Source organism: Mustelus asterias, chromosome 12 (genome assembly GCF_964213995.1).
Source record: "Mustelus asterias chromosome 12, sMusAst1.hap1.1, whole genome shotgun sequence".
NCBI lineage: Eukaryota > Metazoa > Chordata > Chondrichthyes > Carcharhiniformes > Triakidae > Mustelus > Mustelus asterias.
Window position 1 is genome coordinate 50,647,782 of NC_135812.1, and position 18,841 is coordinate 50,666,622.

At 48.0% G+C, this 18,841-nt stretch overlaps 1 protein-coding gene across 2 annotated transcripts; it reads left to right on the plus strand.

Moving 5' to 3' along the window:
- The first annotated feature begins 1,014 nt into the window (after nt 1-1,014).
- c1qbp (complement component 1, q subcomponent binding protein) lies at nt 1,015-17,097 on the plus strand. 2 transcript variants are annotated; one of them, XM_078225197.1, is made up of 7 exons: nt 1,015-1,301; nt 3,497-3,647; nt 4,607-4,694; nt 8,777-8,842; nt 11,544-11,639; nt 16,185-16,307; nt 16,605-17,097. In XM_078225197.1, exons 1-7 carry the CDS (start codon nt 1,064-1,066, stop codon nt 16,749-16,751), a joined length of 909 nt encoding a protein of 302 aa, XP_078081323.1. In that variant the 5' UTR covers nt 1,015-1,063; the 3' UTR covers nt 16,752-17,097. The 2 variants fall into 2 exon arrangements, with proteins under 2 accessions (XP_078081323.1, XP_078081324.1); XM_078225198.1 differs by lacking the exon at nt 8,777-8,842.
- Nucleotides 17,098-18,841: the final 1,744 nt, after the last annotated feature.

Sequence of the window (18,841 nt, forward strand, 5' to 3'; positions counted from 1 at the left end):
GTCCTTTTCCATGGCCAATCAAAACCTTATGATACAATAGTCACTGTCCCCTAAATGCTATCCCACTGTTCTTTGATCCACTTGGGCCAACTCATTGACCAGAACCAGGTGCCTGTCCTCTCATCATTTGATTTGATTTATTATTGTTACATGCATTGGAATACAGTGAAAAGTATTGAAGTATTGTTTCCTGCATGTTATACGACAAAGCATACTATACATAGAGAAGGAAATGAGAGAGTGCAGAATGTAGTGTACTGTCATAGTTAGGGTGTAGAGAAAGATCAATTTAATACAAGGTAGGTCTATCCAAAAGTCTGATGGCAGCAGGGAAGAAGCTGTTCTTGAGTCGGTTGGTACGTGACTTTTGTATCTTTCCCGACGGAAGAAAGTGGATTATGCTGGCTGCTTTTCTGAGGCAGTGGGAAGTGTAGATAGAGTCAATGGATGGGAGGCTGGTTTGAATGATGGACTGGGCTTCGTTCACAACCCTTTGTAGTGCTGTGTCATTTCTTCTTCTCTATTTCACAATCATTCATTCTTTTTTCTGTTGAATCTCTCCTGGGGTGAGGAAGGTCCAGGCCACCTCATCCTCAGCCCTTGTTTGGCTCCTCAGTCCCAGAGTTGTTATTTTTATTCTTTCATTGGATGTGGGTGTCGCTTGGCTAGACCAGAATTTATTGCCCATCCCTAATTGCCCGGAAGAAAGTGGTGGTGAGCTGCCTTCCTGAAAACAGTGCAGTCCATGAGGTGTAGGTACACCCACAGTGCTGTTAGGGAGGGAATTCCAGGATTATGACCCAGCGACGCTGGTGGAACGGCGATTTATTTCCAAGTCAGGGTGATGAGTGAGTTGGAGGGGAACCTCCAGGTGATGGTCTTCCCAGGTATCTGCTGCTCTTGTCCTCTGAGATGGGGGGTCAAGAACATTCTCAGCCTCTGATTGGCTCCTTCATCCCAGTTTCTGATTGGTTACTCAGCTGGTGGTGACCCTGGCTGCCTCTGATTGGTGGTTTGGGGTGTGTTTCCGGTTCCGGTTCTTCTCCTTCCCCACGCTGCCGCCATGCTCCGGCTTCTCTCCCGGGTTGTCGCCGCCTCCTCCCGCCTGGGTCCCCGGGCAGCCCTTCCACCGCTCCCCTGCACCCTCCGGCCGGCGGCTGCCCGCGGCGCAACTCCGGAGATCGGCGGCCCCACCCGCTCCGTGTGGCTACTCTGTAGCTCGGCATCCGGCCGCGGGCCGCTTGGAGCCAACCCCCGCCTCAGCGGCCTGTCCTGTGGCTGCGGAGCCCTGCACACCGAGGGTGAGAAGGGGGTGGTGGGGTGGGTGGGTAGGTAGGGGGGTGGAGGAGGAATGGAGAGGGGGGGGGTGGAGGAGGAATGGAGAGGGGGGGGTGGAGGAGGAATGGAGAGGGGGGGGGTGGAGGAGGAATGGAGAGGGGGGGGGTGGAGGAGGAATGGAGAGGGGGGGGGTGGAGGAGGAATGGAGAGGGGGGGGTGGAGGAGGAATGGAGAGGGGGGGGTGGAGGAGGAATGGAGAGGGGGGGGTGGAGGAGGAATGGAGAGGGGGGGGTGGAGGAGGAATGGAGAGGGGGGGGTGGAGGAGGAATGGAGAGGGGGGGGTGGAGGAGGAATGGAGAGGGGGGGGTGGAGGAGGAATGGAGAGGGGGGGGTGGAGGAGGAATGGAGAGGGGGGGGTGGAGGAGGAATGGAGAGGGGGGGGTGGAGGAGGAATGGAGAGGGGGGGGTGGAGGAGGAATGGAGAGGGGGGGGTGGAGGAGGAATGGAGAGGGGGGGGGTGGAGGAGGAATGGAGAGGGGGGGGTGGAGGAGGAATGGAGAGGGGGGGGGTGGAGGAGGAATGGAGAGGGGGGGGTGGAGGAGGAATGGAGAGGGGGGGGTGGAGGAGGAATGGAGAGGGGGGGGTGGAGGAGGAATGGAGAGGGGGGGGTGGAGGAGGAATGGAGAGGGGGGGGTGGAGGAGGAATGGAGAGGGGGGGGTGGAGGAGGAATGGAGAGGGGGGGCTGGAGGAGGAATGGAGAGGGGGGGCTGGAGGAGGAATGGAGAGGGGGGGGTGGAGGAGGAATGGAGAGGGGGGGGTGGAGGAGGAATGGAGAGGGGGGGGTGGAGGAGGAATGGAGAGGGGGGGGTGGAGGAGGAGGAATGGAGAGGGGGGGGTGGAGGAGGAGGAATGGAGGGGGGGGGTGGAGGAGGAATGGAGAGGGGGGGTGGAGGAGGAGGAATGGAGAGGGGGGGGTGGAGGAGGAATGGAGAGGGGGGGTGGAGGAGGAATGGAGAGGGGGGGGTGGAGGAGGAATGGAGGGCAGGGGGGGTGGAGGAGGAATGGAGGGGAGGGGGTGGAGGAGGAATGGAGGGGAGGGGGGGTGGAGGAGGAATGGAGGGGAGGGGGGTGGAGGAGGAATGGAGAGGGGGGGGGTGGAGGAGGAATGGAGAGGGGGGGTGGAGGAGGAATGGAGAGGGGGGGGTGGAGGAGGAATGGAGAGGGGGGGGTGGAGGAGGAATGGAGAGGGGGGGTGGAGGAGGAGGAATGGAGAGGGGGGGGTGGAGGAGGAATGGAGAGGGGGGGGTGGAGGAGGAGGAATGGAGAGGGGGGGGTGGAGGAGGAATGGAGAGGGGGGGGTGGAGGAGGAATGGAGAGGGGGGGGTGGAGGAGGAATGGAGAGGGGGGGGTGGAGGAGGAATGGAGAGGGGGGGTGGAGGAGGAATGGAGAGGGGGGGTGGAGGAGGGGTGGAGGAGGGATGGAGGGGGGGGTGGAGGAGGAATGGAGGGCAGGGGGGGTGGAGGAGGAATGGAGGGGAGGGGGGGTGGAGGAGGAATGGAGGGGAGGGGGGGTGGAGGAGGAATGGAGGGGAGGGGGGGTGGAGGAGGAATGGAGGGGAGGGGGGGTGGAGGAGGAATGGAGGGGAGGGGGGTGGAGGAGGAATGGAGGGGAGGGGGGTGGAGGAGGAGTGGCTGTGGACGGAGGAATGGCGGGGAATGGGTGGGGGGGACGGAGGGGTGGCGGGGCGGGGGATGGAGGAGTGGGGGGGCGGGTGGGAGGAGTGGCGGGGAGGGGGGGGTCGGGTGGGAGGAGTGGCGGGGGCCGTAGGCGGAGGAAAGGGGCGGGTGGGGGGGAGGAGTGGAGGTGGTGGCTGGCGGGGAGGGGGGACGGGTTGGCAGGGGTGGGCGGAGGTGAGGGGGGAAGGTGGGGGTGGGCGGGGGGTGTGGAGGGATGGCGGGGGGGTGGTCTGGGTCAGGAAACCCCTACTGTGCCACCCACCCCATAGTGATTGTTGTACCCCCACTGCTGGTCTGTCCCTGATCTCTCAACCAATTCCACAGAAGACTCTGGATCCAATTCTGGTTCTTCCCCTTGTCTCAGACTCAGCTCTGTTCTCTCTGTTTAACGGCATGAAGGTTGAGAATTTTGTGTTTGTACATGTCGAACACGGTGTTCTGTTTTAGTTTGATCCAGCTCATTCTCCATTCACAATGCAGGTGACAAAGCGTTCGCACAATTCCTCACAGATGAGATCAAGGAGGAGAAGAAAATCCAGAAGAGCTCGACGCTGCCGAAGATGTCGGGAGGCTGGGAGATTGGGTTGAATGGGACTGAAGCAAAACTTGTTCGGAAAGTTGATGGTGAAAAGTAAGTAGAAACATCCAGGCTGCAGTTAGGGAAACAACCAAATATATTTTCAATGGAGTTTAAGAGAAATTTTGGACAGAAGTTCTTGGCTCTTAAAATAGTGCCATGGGATTATTTAAAATCTACCTGAAGTTGTGGGTGAGGTTTTGGCACCTCTGACAGTGCAGTGCTGGAATGACAGCCAGGATTGTGTAGACAAGCTCCCAGAGTGGGACATGAACCCACAAACTACTCGGGTAAGAGTGTTTACCGTGAAAGCAACTATCTAACCCTCTCACTTAACTACTTCGGTCTTAAATTGAATGTGGAACAATGGCGCAGTGGTTAGCACTGCTACCTCAACTCTAGCCTTGGGTCACTGCCTGTGGAGTTTTCACATTCTCCCCGTGTCTGTGTAGGATTCCTCTGGGTGCTCTGGTTTCCTCCCACAGTTCAAAGATGTGCAGATTAGGTTGATTGGCCATGCTAAATTGACCCTGGTGGCAAGGGGATTAGTAGGATAAATGTGGGGTTACGGGTGGGATTATGGTAGGTGCAGACTCTGGGCTGAATGGTGGCCTCCTGCCCTATAGGTATTCTATTCTCAATATACACTGTGGATTGAAAAGTAATTTTAGGAAATATCTTTTATTCTCTAAAGCTTCTGGTATCAAACTGAGATTACAAAGCTAACCATCCCAAATTAATATTTACAATAATAAACTTTAAGAAAGTTCGGGTTACTTCCACTCTGTCTTTGCAGTGCCAGCATTGATTGCATCTCATGCTGTTTTTCATCACAACTTTACCCTGTTCTTAAATATTGTTAAATTCTCTAACAATCCCAGGATTAAATGACCTTGTTCCTGTGATCAACGTGTCCTGTCACTTTCCTGATTTCAGTTGCTCGGAGCCGCAGCTTGGGCTGCATACTTGCTGTCTATTCCTGGTGGTGACTATTAATATCTTCCTGTTTGTAGGGTCGCAGTCTCCTTTAATATCAACAACAGTATTCCACCAACAATGGAGGAGGAGCCACAGGAAGGGCAGAAAGATGCAGAGAATGAGGTGAGATGGATTGATCTTCCACAGCACACTCGAGTTAGTCACTTTGGTGAAGAAGGGAGACCGTTAAACAGGAGCATCTGTTGTGTATCGTTAAACCTTGGTGAGGATAGGCTGCTTTGAGTGTGATTTTTGTATTGATAGGAGCCAATGTTGGAATTTGGACTGGACAAATTAGACATTTTTAAAACAGTTTTGCGATCACTTTTTCTACAAGACCGCACCACGGCATTCCAAAGGTGGTGGCATACTGTTCGAAGGGAGTTGTTCCAATAACTCTGGACCCCATGAAATCTCATGGCAACCATAAGCAACAAAACCTTATAGCCTCTTGTCCCCAACTGAAGGTGATGAATCAATTCTATACGTTGAACACTACTTGGAGGAAGCACTGAGGGTAGCAAGGGCACAGAATGTACTCTGGGCTGGGGAGCTTTAATGTCCATCACCAAGAGTGACTCTAACACCACGACTGACCAAGCTGGCTGAGTTCTAAAGGGTCTAGCTACTAAACTGGGTTTGTGGCAAGCGTGAGGGAACCAATAAGAGGGAAGAACATACTTAACCTCATCCTCACCAAGATGCCTGCCGCAGATGCATTTGTCCATGACCGTATCGGTAGGATTGACCATCGCACAGTCCTTGTGGAGACGAAGTCTCACTTTGCATTGAGAATAACCTCCATCGTGTTGTGTGGCACTACCACCGTGCTAAATGGGGTAGATTTTAAAAATTCTTTCATGAGACTTTGTTATTGCTATCTAGGCCAGCATTTATATTATCCTTCAGAAGGTGGTGATGAGTTGTCTCCTTGAATCCTGCAGCCCATGTGTAGGTACACAGGCAGTGCTATTAGGAAAGGAGTTCTCAGATTTTGATCCAGTGACAGTGAATGATCAGTGATATATTTCCACGTCAAGACAGTGAGTGGCTTGAAGGGGAACTTCAGGTGGTGGTGGTGTTCCCATGTATCTGTTGACCTTGCCCTTCTAAGTGGCAGAGATTGTATGGAAGTTACCACGATGAATTCCTGCAGTGCACATTGTAGATGGTACATGCGGCTGTTCTGTGTTGGTGGAGAGAGTGAATATTGAAGGTTTTGTGGTATGCCAGTCGAGCAGGCTGCTTTGTCCTGGATGGTGTTGAGTTTCTTTAGTGTTATTGGCGCTGTATTCATCCAGCCAAGTGTCCTTGTAGATGGTGGACAGACTTTGGGGGAGTAAGGAGGTTTTACTCTACACAGAATTCCCAGCCTCTGACCTGCTCTTGTAGCTGCAGTATTTATATGGCTAGTTCAGTTTCTGGTCACTGGTAACTCCTAGGGTGTTGAGAGAGTGGGAATGTTTGCTGATGATTTTACAATGTTCATCATTCACAATTCTTAAGATACTGAAGCAGTTCATGTCCAAATGCAGGAAGGCTTGGACTGATAAATGGGAAGTAACATTTGTGTCTCTCAAATGCCAGGCAATGACCATCTCCAACAACAGAGAATCTAATAAGCTTCTCTTGACCATAAGACATAGGAGCAGGATTAGGCCACTCGGCCCATTGAGTCTGCTCCGCCATTCAATCATGGCTGATATTTTTCTCATCCCCATTCTCCTGCCTTTTCCCATTGCTCCTGATCCCCTTATTAATCAAGAACCTATCTATCTCTGTCTTAAAGACACTCAGTGACCTGGCCTCCATAGCCTTCTGCGGCAAAGAGTTCCACAGATTCACCACTCTCTGGCTGAAGAAATTCCTCCTCATCTCTGTTTTAAAGGATGGTCCCTTTAGCCCGAGGTTATTCCCTCTGGTTCTAGTTTTTCTTACTAGTGGAAACATCCTCTCCATGTCCACTCTATCCAGGCCTCGCAGTATCCTGCAAGTTTCAATAAGATCCCCCCCTCATCCTTCTAAACTTCAATGAGTACAGACCCAGAGTCCTCAACCGTTCTTCATACGACAAACTCTTCATTCCAGGGATCATTCGTGTGAACCTCCTCTGGACCCTTTCCGAGGCTCGCACATCCTTCCTTAGATATTGGGCCCAAAACTGCACATAATGCTCCAAATGGGGTCTGACAAGAGTCTTATACGGCCTCAGAAGTACGTCCCTGCTCTTGTATTCTAGCCCTCTCGACATGAACGCTAACATTGCATTTGCCTTCCTAACTGCCAACTGAACCTGCACGTTAACCTTAAGAGAATCTTGAACGTTGACTCTCAAGTCCTTTTGTGTTTCTGATTTCTTAAGCATTTCCCCATTTAGAAAATAGTCTATGCCTCCATTCCTCCTTCCAAAGTGCATAACCTCACACTTTTCCACATTGTATTCTATCTGCCACTTCTTTGCCCACTCTCCTAACTTGTCTAAGTCCTTCTGCAGCCCCCCTGCTTCCTCAATACTACCTGTCTCTCTACATATCTTTGTATCATCTGCAAACTTGGCAACAGTGCCTTCAGTTCCTTCCTCCAAATCGTTAATGTATATTGTGAAAAGTTGTCCCAGACTGACCCCTGAAGCACATCACTAGTCACCGGCTGCCATCCTGAAAAAGACCCCTTTATCCCCACTGTCAGTCAGCCAATCCTCTATCCGTGCCAGGATCTTATCCGTAACACCATGGGCACTTAACTTATTTAACACTTATTTAGCGACTTTAATGTTATCATCTTTGAATCCAAGTTGGATTTGTTGTTTTTGTGGACAGGACATACTTGGGCAATTTCCCACATTGGTTGGATAGATGCCTGCATTGTAGCTGTACCAGAACAAATTGCCTTGGAGCACAGCTAGTTCTGGAGCACAAGTCTTCAGTACTATTGTTGAAATATTGTCAGGGCCCATAGACTTTGCAGTATCCAATCCCTTCAGCCATTTCTTGGTATCAAATGGGGTGAATCAAATTGGCTGAAGACTGATATCTGTGACCCCAGGAGGAGGCGGAGATAGATCATCCACTCGGCACTTCCGGTGAAGATTGTTGCAGATGCTTTAGATTTGTTTTTTGCACTGATGGTCTGGGCTCCCCCATCACTGAGGATGGGGATATTTGTGAAGCCTCCTCCTCAGCAGTGGTGCTACTAGGAAGTCCCCACCATGCCATCCTCAGTGCTTGCTCCCAAGTGGTGTTCAACACGGAGGTGAACTGATTCGTTTTGACCAGCAACTGAGCTGCTCCCTAGAGGATGTCAGTGGTTTGAAAGAAAGTTGCGTGTGTGCAGGAGCCCTGCTATAGTGGACAGTCGTGCTGGGGTGGACCTGTTGGTTTGGCTGTATCAACTGCAACTTGGGAGTGTTGAATGAATCACTTATCTCCCTCGGATCCCTTTTCCCACATCGGTTCTTCAGGTAGCACCAGACCTATAACCGCATGGCATGTATGAGAGTCGATGCTGCTCAGCCGAGGGGTGGACTGGAATACCTCTGTACAGGAGCAGGTGTGGCCAGCAAGCGGAGTCTCCTCGCCCTGGAACCTTTTGCTAGCCGAAAGGTAGCAGGATGTCAAAAGTTGCACAAGTGCCTGTCGGATTGTGATTAGAGAACTTGGAAACTCTATTTGCCTCATCTCCAATCCCCATCGATGTCTAATACAAAAGACTGTCTGGAGAACACAGTCATATCACCAGTTCTGATGTAGTTATTGGATGTAACTGTGCTGGGGAGGGAACATGAATACCGTTATCTTTTTTATAAACCAATCACCATGCAAACAACACCATGCAAACAGTGCTCCCTTTAAGCAGTGCAGCAGCATTCCAAAGCTTCTTTGTGTGAGTCAGTCCCTTTAAATGAGCATGCATACAAGGCCGCACAGGAGAATGTAAGGGGGTAAAGTACTGGGGCAGTGGGAGGGAATTCAGGGAGTGATGCACACAATCCTTTATCTTCAAACTCATTTATTCTTTCCTCATCCCAAGCAGCTTTTGATGGTTTTATTCATATGGGATTTCCCCTATTCTGTCTGCTTTGTTCTTTGAAGATCTTCCTTCCATTTTCCTAACTCTTCCGCTTTATTACCTCCACCTTTATCCTTTTATTTCTTCCCATCTCTTTTTCAACATTTCTCTCTACAATTCTCTCCTCTGACCTGAAGGGCCGTGCTGGCAAATGGAGGAAGTCTGCTGGCAGTGCCGAGACGCTGCAGGGACAGAAGGAGCAGGTAGGGGAAAGTCATAAGAGTTCTTGCAATTACCAGGGACAGGCTTGGCCACATGCAGACAGGTATCTGTTGGTGAAATGAGATTAATCTGCAAGTTTAGCAGAGTTTCTCGAAGGAAATGTGCAGTGCGAGGGAATCTAGTCCTAATTCTCCGCAGTTGCTGGGTGTTTCGGGTATTGAGGTAAATTGGAAAGTAATTAAACATAGGAGCAGGAGTAGGCCATTTGGCCCCTCGCATCTGCTTCACCATTCAGTTAGGTCATGACTGATCTACCTCGTCACCATTTTCCCGCACCATCCCTGCATCCCTTGTTGTCATTGGTGTTTAGAAATCTATCGACTCTGTTTCAAAAATACGCAGTGACTGAGCTTTCACAGCCCTCTGGGATAGAGAATTCCAACAATCTACCATCTTCTAACTGCAGAAGTTCCTCCTCCTCTTGGTCCTAAATGCCCTACCCCTTATTTTGACACTGTCCCCTGGTTCTGGACCCTGCCAACCTGGGGAAACATCCCTCCTGCATCCACCCCATCAAGAATTTAGTACACTACAATGAGGTCACCTCTCATCCTTCTAAACTCCGGAGAATACAGGCCTAGTCTCTTCAATCTCTCCAAAGGAGGGGGGAGGTGGGGAAGAGAACTGGGGAGGACAGGGAATAGACGGGGAGTAATGGGAAGGGGGAATAACTGGGAGAAGGAGGCGGTGAATAATGGGGAGGGTAAATAACAGGGACGGGAAGTGGCAATCGGTTTCTTAGTGTCGCAGGAAGGCGTACATTAACACTGCAGTTAAATTACTGTGAAAATCCCCAATTACAGGGTGGAGTAGTGGTGGCAGTGGTTAGAGCTGCTGCCTCACAACGTCAGGGACCCGGGTTCGATTCTCGGCTTGGGTCACTGTCTGTGTGGAGTCCGCATGTTCTCCCCGTGTCTGCGTGGGTTTCCTCTGGGTGCTCCGGTTTCCCCTCACAGTCTGTGCAGGTCAGATGGATTGGCTTTGCTAAATTGCCCCTTAGTGTCAGGGGATTAGCAGAGTAAATGCATGGGGTTGCGGAGATATGGCCTGGGTAGGATTGTGGTCAGTGCAGACTTTATGGGCCAAATGGCCTCCTGCACTGTAGGGATTCTATGATTAGTCTGTTAAACCCTTTGTAGCCAGTATATTCTTCCTTGTGTAAGGAGACCAAAACTGTACAAACCACTCCAGGTGTGGTTTCACCAAGGCTCGATACAATTGCAACAACTCTTTACTCTTATACTCCAATCTCCTTGCAGTATAGTTATACCATTTCTTTTTCTAATTGCTTGTTGCACCAATATGTTGGCTTTCAGTTACTTATGAACAAGGACATCCAGGTCCTTTTGGACATCAACACTTTTCAACCACTCGCCATCGAAACAATACTGTTTCTGTTTTTCCTACCAAAGTGGATAATTTCCCATTTTTCTGCATTTTATTCCATCTGCCATGTTTTTTCCCTCTTACGAAGCCTGTCTAAATTCCCTTCAAGCCCCTCCGCATTCTCCTCGCAACTTACATTTCCACAAGTTTTAAGCCATCAGCAAACTTGGAAATATTACATTTGTTTCCCAAATCCAAATCATTGAAAGAGATTGAATAGCTGGGACCCAAGTGGTACCCCATTGTCAAGCTGAGAATGGTCCGTTAATTCCTGCACTCCACTTTCTGTGTGTTAATCAATTCTCAATCCATGTCAATATATTCCCCCCCAATCCTCTGTGCTGTAAATGAGTCAATGCTTGTGTTTTAAAAGCCTGAAGGTTGGAGGAGTTAAGGAAAGTTTTGGAGAAAGAGAGAGTTAAGAGTAGGAGATTCCACAATGAATTGTGAGTTCAGCACTGCTGAACTACAGAGAGGAAAAGTAGACATTTGGAGCTTTGCAAAAAGCAATGTTGAAACTTCCAACCTTGTGCTGTTAATGTGGAGAATGGCTCTGCTGGTTCAGATGGAGAGATGTTGGAGGCTGCAGATGAAATGGCTGCCTATGATAGGAGCTTTTTCTAATGTTCTGTCCAGGAGTGCATTGTATTCGAAGCTTGGACATGATTTGGGCTTTTCTACAGTTGTGGTTGAGCCCTTTTGCGAATTGAGTTGGTGGAAAAGCCTAATTGCACTTGGAAGGCCGCATTAACAATGCAGCAGCTGTGAAACTTTGAAGTCCCAGGAAGTAGGTTAAGAATATTGTCAATAAAAGACAATTGATCACCGCGACTCCTGGTTCCATTTGAGACATGAAGGAATTGAATCTGGATGTTCGATGCCCGTTGCACAGAACAGGATGAGGTGATTGAAGCATTGAACTGCATGGAGACTCAATCTGGTAAACACCAGAAAAAGCTGATGACTATAAAGTTAATTATCAGCGAAGGAAAGGGTTGGCTAGAGAGGGTCACTGGAAGAAAGCATACCGCTGGAATGGCGTGGAGATGAGGGGAGAGGGGTTAGAGCAAAGAGTCTGAAAATCCGTTGGCTTTAGTTTTTTACTTTGTTTCCTATCCCTGTCTCCCCCCCCCCCCCCCCCCCCACACACCCCCTCTTGTTCAGAAAAGGCAAATCTGGTCAGAGGTTGATGCTCACTTCTTTAGATGTACACATTGCCAGGGTTGTAATCGATTCAAAAGTAATCGCCTAAAGTGTCACACCTTGTATCTAACACAAAGTTGAATTTATTTGCAGCCTGAAATAATCTCAACCCCGAACTTTGTTGTGGAAGTGACCAAGCTATCGAATAACCAGAGCCTGGTGTTTGACTGTCACTACCCCGAGGATGAGGTGAGTATCTTGGAGGCAAGCAATGTAGATTTTCGCTTTGTCCTCTACAAAGTACTGATACTCCAGATTAATTTACAGGTGGATGTTAGGGTGTGTTTTGTTTAATACTTGGTTTATGTTGTACTAAAAGCACAAATGTTTCTTAGAACACTTATGATGCAACCTTTGATCATATACATCTTCATCCAATTAGACACCCTGTAGATTATATTTCCGAGGGGCAGTATGTAATGGAAGAGTGAGCAAGGATAGATCCTTGTGGAATTCGGCTGAGATATGAGAGATAAGGGAAGGCACTGCTGAAGGTGCACTGGCTATTTTTGGATATGTGGGATTGGAATCGAGTGAAGTCAGTGCCATGGAGGTGGAGAACGAGTGTTGTAGTCTAGCACAGAATCCTACACCACTGAGATTACCTTTCAGCCAATTGTGCCCATTCTGACTGTCTTAAAAGATCCCTCCCAATTTGTCCCACTCTCTGGCTCTATTCCATAATCCTGTCATTATTTTCCTTCTGTGTATTTATCCAATTCCTTTGAAAGTTGGATTGAATCTGCTTCCATTGCTCTTTCAGGCAAATTCTTTGACCAATGTCGAACACTAGATGGAGAGGAGGAGGAGTGATGGTGCACAGGTCACAGGATGGTGCTCATTCAGCCAGGATAGTCTTGGTATTGGGATGGAAGAGGTGGGAATTGAGTTTCCAGCTTGTTTGTGGATTATAAGGAAGGATCGGAGTAGCCTTTTTATTTCTGAGATGGGGATTGTGGCACTTCCAAAGGAAGATGGGGTGGTGTCTGAAGAAATATTTCCAATATTAACTGGTGTGGGGTTGGGGAGAGGCATTGGTGGTCAGGAATTGTAGGAATGGGGCTGGGGTGAATGTTGTGGTAATGCAATCTTAGGGCAGGAATGCAGGACAAGAGTGGATTTGATTTGATTTATTATTGTCACATGTATTAACATAGTGAAAAGTATTTTTTCTTGCGCGCTATACAGACAAAACATACCGTTCATAGAGAAGGAAACGAGAGTGCAGAATGTAGTGTTACAGTCATAGCTAGGGTGTAGAGAAAGATCAACTTTAATGCAAGGTAAGTCCATTCAAAAGTCTGACAGCAGCAGGGAAGAAGCTGTTCTTGATACGTGACCTCAGACTTTTGTATCTTTTTCCCAAAGGAAGGTGGTGGAAGAGAGAATGTCTGGGGTGCGTGGGGTCTTTAATTATGCTGGCTGCTTTGCCGAGGCAGCGGGAAGTGTGGACAGTATCAGTGGATGGGAGGCAGGTTTGCGTGTTGGATTCACAACCTTTTGTAGTTCCTTGGGGTCTTGGGCAGAGCAGGAGCCATACCAAGCTTGATACAACCAGAAAGAATGCTTTCTATGGTGCATCTGTAAAAGTTGGTGAGAGTTGTAGCTGACATACCAAATTTCCTTAGTCTTCTGAGAAAGTAGAGGCATTGGTGGGCTTTCGCATCTATAGTGTTGGCATGGGAGGAGCAGGATAGGTTGGTGATCTGGACTCCTAAAAACTTGAAGCTCTGACCATTTCTACTTTGTCTCCATTGATGTAGACAGGGGCATGTTCTCCTTTACGCTTCCTGAACATAGAACATAGAAAGCCACAGCACAAACAGGCCCTTCGGCCCACAAGTTGCGCCGATCATATCCCTACCTCTAGGCCTATCTATAGCCCTCAATCCCATTAAATCCCATGTACTCATCCAGAAGTCTCTTAAAAGACCCCAACGAGTTTGCCTCCACCACCACCGACGTCAGCCGATTCCACTCACCCACCACCCTCTGAGTGAAAAACTTACCCCTGACATCTTCTCTGTACCTACCCCCCAGCACCTTAAACCTGTGTCCTCTCGTAGCAACCATTTCAGCCCTTGGAAATAGCCTCTGAGAGTCTACCCTATCCAGACCTCTCAACATCTTGTAAACCTCTATCAGGTCACCTCTCATCCTTCGTCTCTCCAGGGAGAAGAGACCAAGCTCCCTCAACCTATCCTCATAAGGCATGCCCCCCAATCCAGGCAACATCCTTGTAAATCTCCTCTGCACCCTTTCAATGGCTTCAACATCTTTCCTGTAATGAGGTGACCAGAACTGCGCGCAGTCGATGACAATCTCCTTCGTTTTGTTAACATTGAGGGAGAGATTATTGTTGCTGCACCAGTTCACCAGATTCTCTGTCTCGTCATTGTTTGAAATCCGACCCACTATGGTGGTGTCGTCACCAAACTTGAAAATCGAATTGGAGGGGAATTTGGCCGCACAGTCAGTGTATAAAGAGTCTAGTAGGGGGCTGAGAACACAGCCTTGTGGGGCACTGGTGTTGAGGATGATCGTGGAGGAGGTATTGTTGCCTATTCTTACTGATTGAGGTCTGTGAGTTAGAAAGTTCAGGATTCAGTTAGAGGGAGGTGCCGAGGCCCAGGAGTTTGGAATGAGTTTTATGGGAATAATAGTATTGAAGGCTGAGCTGCAGTCAATAAATAGGAGTGTGATACAGATGTCCTTGTTATCTAGGTGTTCCAGGGTTGAGTGGAGGGCCAGGGAAGTGGCGTCTGCTGTGGACCTGTAGCGGCGGTAGGCAAACTGTAGTGGATCCAAGTAGTCCGGGAGGCTGAAATTGATTCGTGCCATGAATAACCTTTCGAAGCACTTCATAATGATGGATGTCAGAGCCACCGGCCGATAGTCATTAAGGTACATGAAGGTGGAAGAACAGACTTGGATTTTTTGGGGTGAGAGGAAGTAGTGGGACACAACTGGCTAGGCCAGCATTTATTGCCCATCCCTGATTGCCCTTGAGAAGGTGGTGGTGAGCTGCCGCCTTGAACCCTTACAACCCATATGGTGTAGGTACATCCACAGTGCTGTTAGGGAAGGAGTTCCAGGATTTTGACCCAGCAACAGTGAAGAACCGACGATATATTTTGAGTTAGGATGGTAAGTGGCTTGAAGGGGAGCTTGCAGGCAGTGGTGTTTGAGATAGAAGCAGAGAGATGGGAAGGTTTAAGGAAACATGTTTTTCAACAACAAAAGCCTTGGGTGGTTCTAGCCCTCTAGAATGATAATGCTCTAGTTTTACTTGCGATGAGGGATAACACCTCGAGTTAGAACCACAGAAACATTACGGTACAGAAAGAGGCCATTCAGCCCATCATGTCTGCCCCAGCATAAAGCTAGCTGCCCATTCAAATCCCACCACCATGTACCAGGTCTGGGCTAGTTGCAGCACTGCAGGTGCAGATCCAGGTACCTTTTGAAATGAGTTGAATTCCAAATATCCATGTCCTGTCTGATCCTTCTACCAATCACCTTAAATCTGTACGCCCTACTGATAAACATTTTCACTGGGGGAAACAGACCTTTCCTGCCCACTCTGTGTGGGTCCCTCACTCTTGTTAGTTATGTCACTTGGGTTCAAACCAGACTCAGCAATGTGAGAGTTCAGTTGAGAGTAAGTTTGTATGTGCCTGACTCAGGATTGAGATATTGTCTGGGGGTAAAGTGGGGCGCAGAAGGATAGATTTCCTGGGACCAGGAAAATTGAAGTGGGGTGAAGAAGCAGTGAAACAGGTCAACCGTATCCTGTTGAGTAGGATGAGAAGATGAGGTTTGAAGGGGCGCAAGGCCTTTTTATTTGTGTGTAGATGGTTAGATTGGTGCGGTGTGGGATAGGAGATGGGGATATGGGCATAAAGACTGGATGTTGAGACTATGAACTGCTGAGGCTGAAGTGGTAATTAACAACGTGAGGTGGGAATCTGAAGAATCAATGGAGATGAGGTCATATTCATTGGCCATTTCTACTTGCCCTAAGAGGATAGAGTTGAGCCTCCAACTGTTGCAATCCTTGGTTGGTTCATTGGATTTTGGAAAAATGAGAGGGGATCTCATAGAAACTTATAAAATTCTAACAGGGTTTAGACAGGGTAGATTTAGAAAGAATGTTCTTCTGGTAGGAGGGTCTGGGGGGGGGTCACAGTTTGAGGATAAGGGGTAAACCTTTTAGAACTGAGGTGAGGAGAAATTTCTTCACCCAGAGAGTGGTGAATGTGTGGAATTCATTACCAAAATATAGTTGAGGCCAAAAACGTTTTGTGATTTCAAGAAGAAATTAGATATAGCCCTTGGGGCTAAAGGGATCAAGGGATATGGGGGGGAATGGGATGATCAGGAAATTGAATTCAATGATCAGCCATGATAATGAATGGCGGAGCAGGATCGAAGAGCCAAATGGCCGCCTCCTGCTTCTGTTTTCAATGTTTATGGTGCTCTCACAATGGTGTTGGGTTGGGATCTTGACCCAGCAACAGATGGATTGGTGATCTCTGCAAGTCTGGGTATGTCTTGATCAGAGAATCTGAGGTAGATGATGCTCCCATGATCCTGCTGCCACTGATATCCTTGGTCAACGTTTACCACTGGAACTGATTTAGAACCTGCATATTGAAGGTAAACCTGCCACATAAGCACTCGGAACACTGTTTGAAGTGCTAGTTATTAATGCAGTGACTGATTCGGTTATAGGTTGGACGTGGTGACGAAGATGACAGCGACATCTTTGCAATCAGAGAGGTCAGCTTTCAGCCCACTGCTGAAGATGATTGGAAAGACACCAGCTACAACCTTAACACAGATTCCCTAGACTGGGTGAGTGAGTGAGAGGATATCCTGAATATCTCAGCACGTTGTGAATGTGGTTGCAATTCTGGAGTGAGTTTCCGGCACTGAAATGTTCTCTCCTGTGGTTAGTGTTTTCTGCTCCATGTTGAACTTTTCTAGTTTTCATACCTGCCTGTGTCTCTGTAGGGTTTCTTCACTGGGGTATATGTTTCCTGGGGGTGTGCCTGGCACAATTGGCACTGCTGTTGGGGTTTTAATATTGAATTGTTTTTGGTGCCTTAGTGAATGCATATGCAAACCCTAACCTCCCCATTTGTATCTCAGGCCCTCTATGACCATCTGATGGACTTCCTGGCTGATCGTGGGATTGATAACACTTTTGCTGATGAACTCGTTGAGTTGAGCACTGCCTTGGAACACCAGGAGTATATCAAATTCCTTGAAAATTTGAACAGTTTTATCAAGTGCTAATAATCGTGCATATTTAATAATGTGTCTCCCAGTCGCCTGGCAAAGATTGCTTTGCAATGGCAGTTTGTATCCAGTGGCAGGATAAGTCTGGGCTTTAAATTATTTTACAATAGATTTTGTACAAAAGATTTTCTCTGGTACTGAACTCTGTAATTACCATCCATCTATATATTCATGTATAAAGTAGTTTGGGATGCTGAAATCTCCAAAATGATGTCTCTGTGAATTATACACTAATTATGGAAGTGTTAAGTGTGTGGACACAGCTGCCCAATTATTTTCATGTAATCTCATGAACCTCAAATGTTCCCTAAAAAATGAAGTCTTGATTAAACATAGAAAGGAGTGAGTTCTCCTGGTTTCTTATTTGGTGTTGAGTGGGGAGGGAGGGTGAGTGACTTGGTGAATAACTAGCACACACTTTGCCAATGAGTGACAAGACTCTTGTGCAAAACAGCACAAAGTTTTCCGGTTCTCATTTCCAAGTTTCGAGAAGTGGCTGCTGTTTAAAATTCTGTTATAAGTGCTTGTTTATAACTTGGTGAGTTGGGACATTTGTTCTGTATCTTCACCAGTGTGGTTTCTTTCTGTTACATTCCATTTGAAGAATGAGGATGCAATGATTTGAAAAAGGATAGAGAGCAAGCAGAGTGGGGTTACAGAAAGACTGGATATATCAATGCAAATCTACCTAAGTGCTTTATAGCCAATCATATTTTTTTCAAAGTGTGGTCACAAAGGGAACAGTTTGCATATAGTAAACAATGTGATAAAGGGTTCATCTGTGTGCTCTGAAGTCATCTCTTAACGTCACATTAAGGGCAGCATAGTGGTTAGCAATGCTGCCTCTCAGCGCCAGGGAAATTCCAACTTTGGATAACTGTAGTTTGCACGTTAAAGGTCAGAATGCAGGTACAGCAAGTAATGTTCCATGTACAAGGACAGCTAGGTCCCTCTGCACTGCAGCAAACACATAACTTGGTTCTGCCAAATGTTTGCCCACTCACTCTATCCCTATCTCTTTGCAGACTTTGTATCTTCCTCACAACTTGCTTTCCTACCTACCTTTGTTCATTTTGGTGACGACATACAGCAGTGATAACCTGGCCAAATTGTGATGGGAGATTGTCCCAACAATTGGTCAATATTTTACATATATAATCCCTACAGTACAGGCAGCCATTGAGTCTGTACTGACCGTAACCCCACATTTACCCTGCTAATCCAGCTAATCAACTTAACCTGCGCATCTTTGGTGAGACATGGGAGAACGTGTAGACTCTGCACAGTCCCCAAATTTAATTGAACCTGGGTCCCTGGTGCTGTAAGGCAGCAGCAGTGTTGCTCCTTGAGAACCAACATGCAAATTCTCTGGCTAGAAGGCAGCTCCTTGATGTTTTAATTAGTATTTCCAGCCATACAAGTTGTGTGCTGCCTCAATTTTAAGGATAGGCTATCTAAACCAGAAGAGTTTGTCTCCACCCAGTTGAACAATCCCAACTGCACGTTAAAGTAGGATTTTTGTTAAAAGCTATCTGGTTATGTATTCTATATTCGTTCAACATTGAGACCAGGGGAAGCTGTTGCCACTTTGAAGGAGCTTTTGTGGATACAATGGAATTGGATGGGCAGTGAAACTGGTGGTCTAGGTTCACTTGTGGATAAGGAAGCGGGAGATGAAGTGAATTGGACAAAGGGCAGTACACTGATCACTGCTACTGCAGTGTCAGGACCTGGGTTCAATTCCCAGCTTGGGTCACAGTGTGGAGTTATTCACTTTCTCCCCATCTGCATGGGTTTCCTCCCACAGTCTGATAGACATGCTGGTTAAGTGCTTTGGCTATGCTAAATTCTCCCTCAGTGTACCCGAAAAGGCGCTGGAGTGTGGCGACTAGGGGATTTTCAGTGACTTCACTATGGAGTCACATGTTAAGTTCAAACCCAAGACCACCCAATAGCTGTCTTCAGGACTGGGGTTAAAACATTTCTAACACTAGGTCAGCGACCTTATACTTTACCTATTACTCCTACCCAACCTCATGACTAAAGCCTAATTAAGCTTACCAAGGAAGAGTGAACTTCATCCAAAG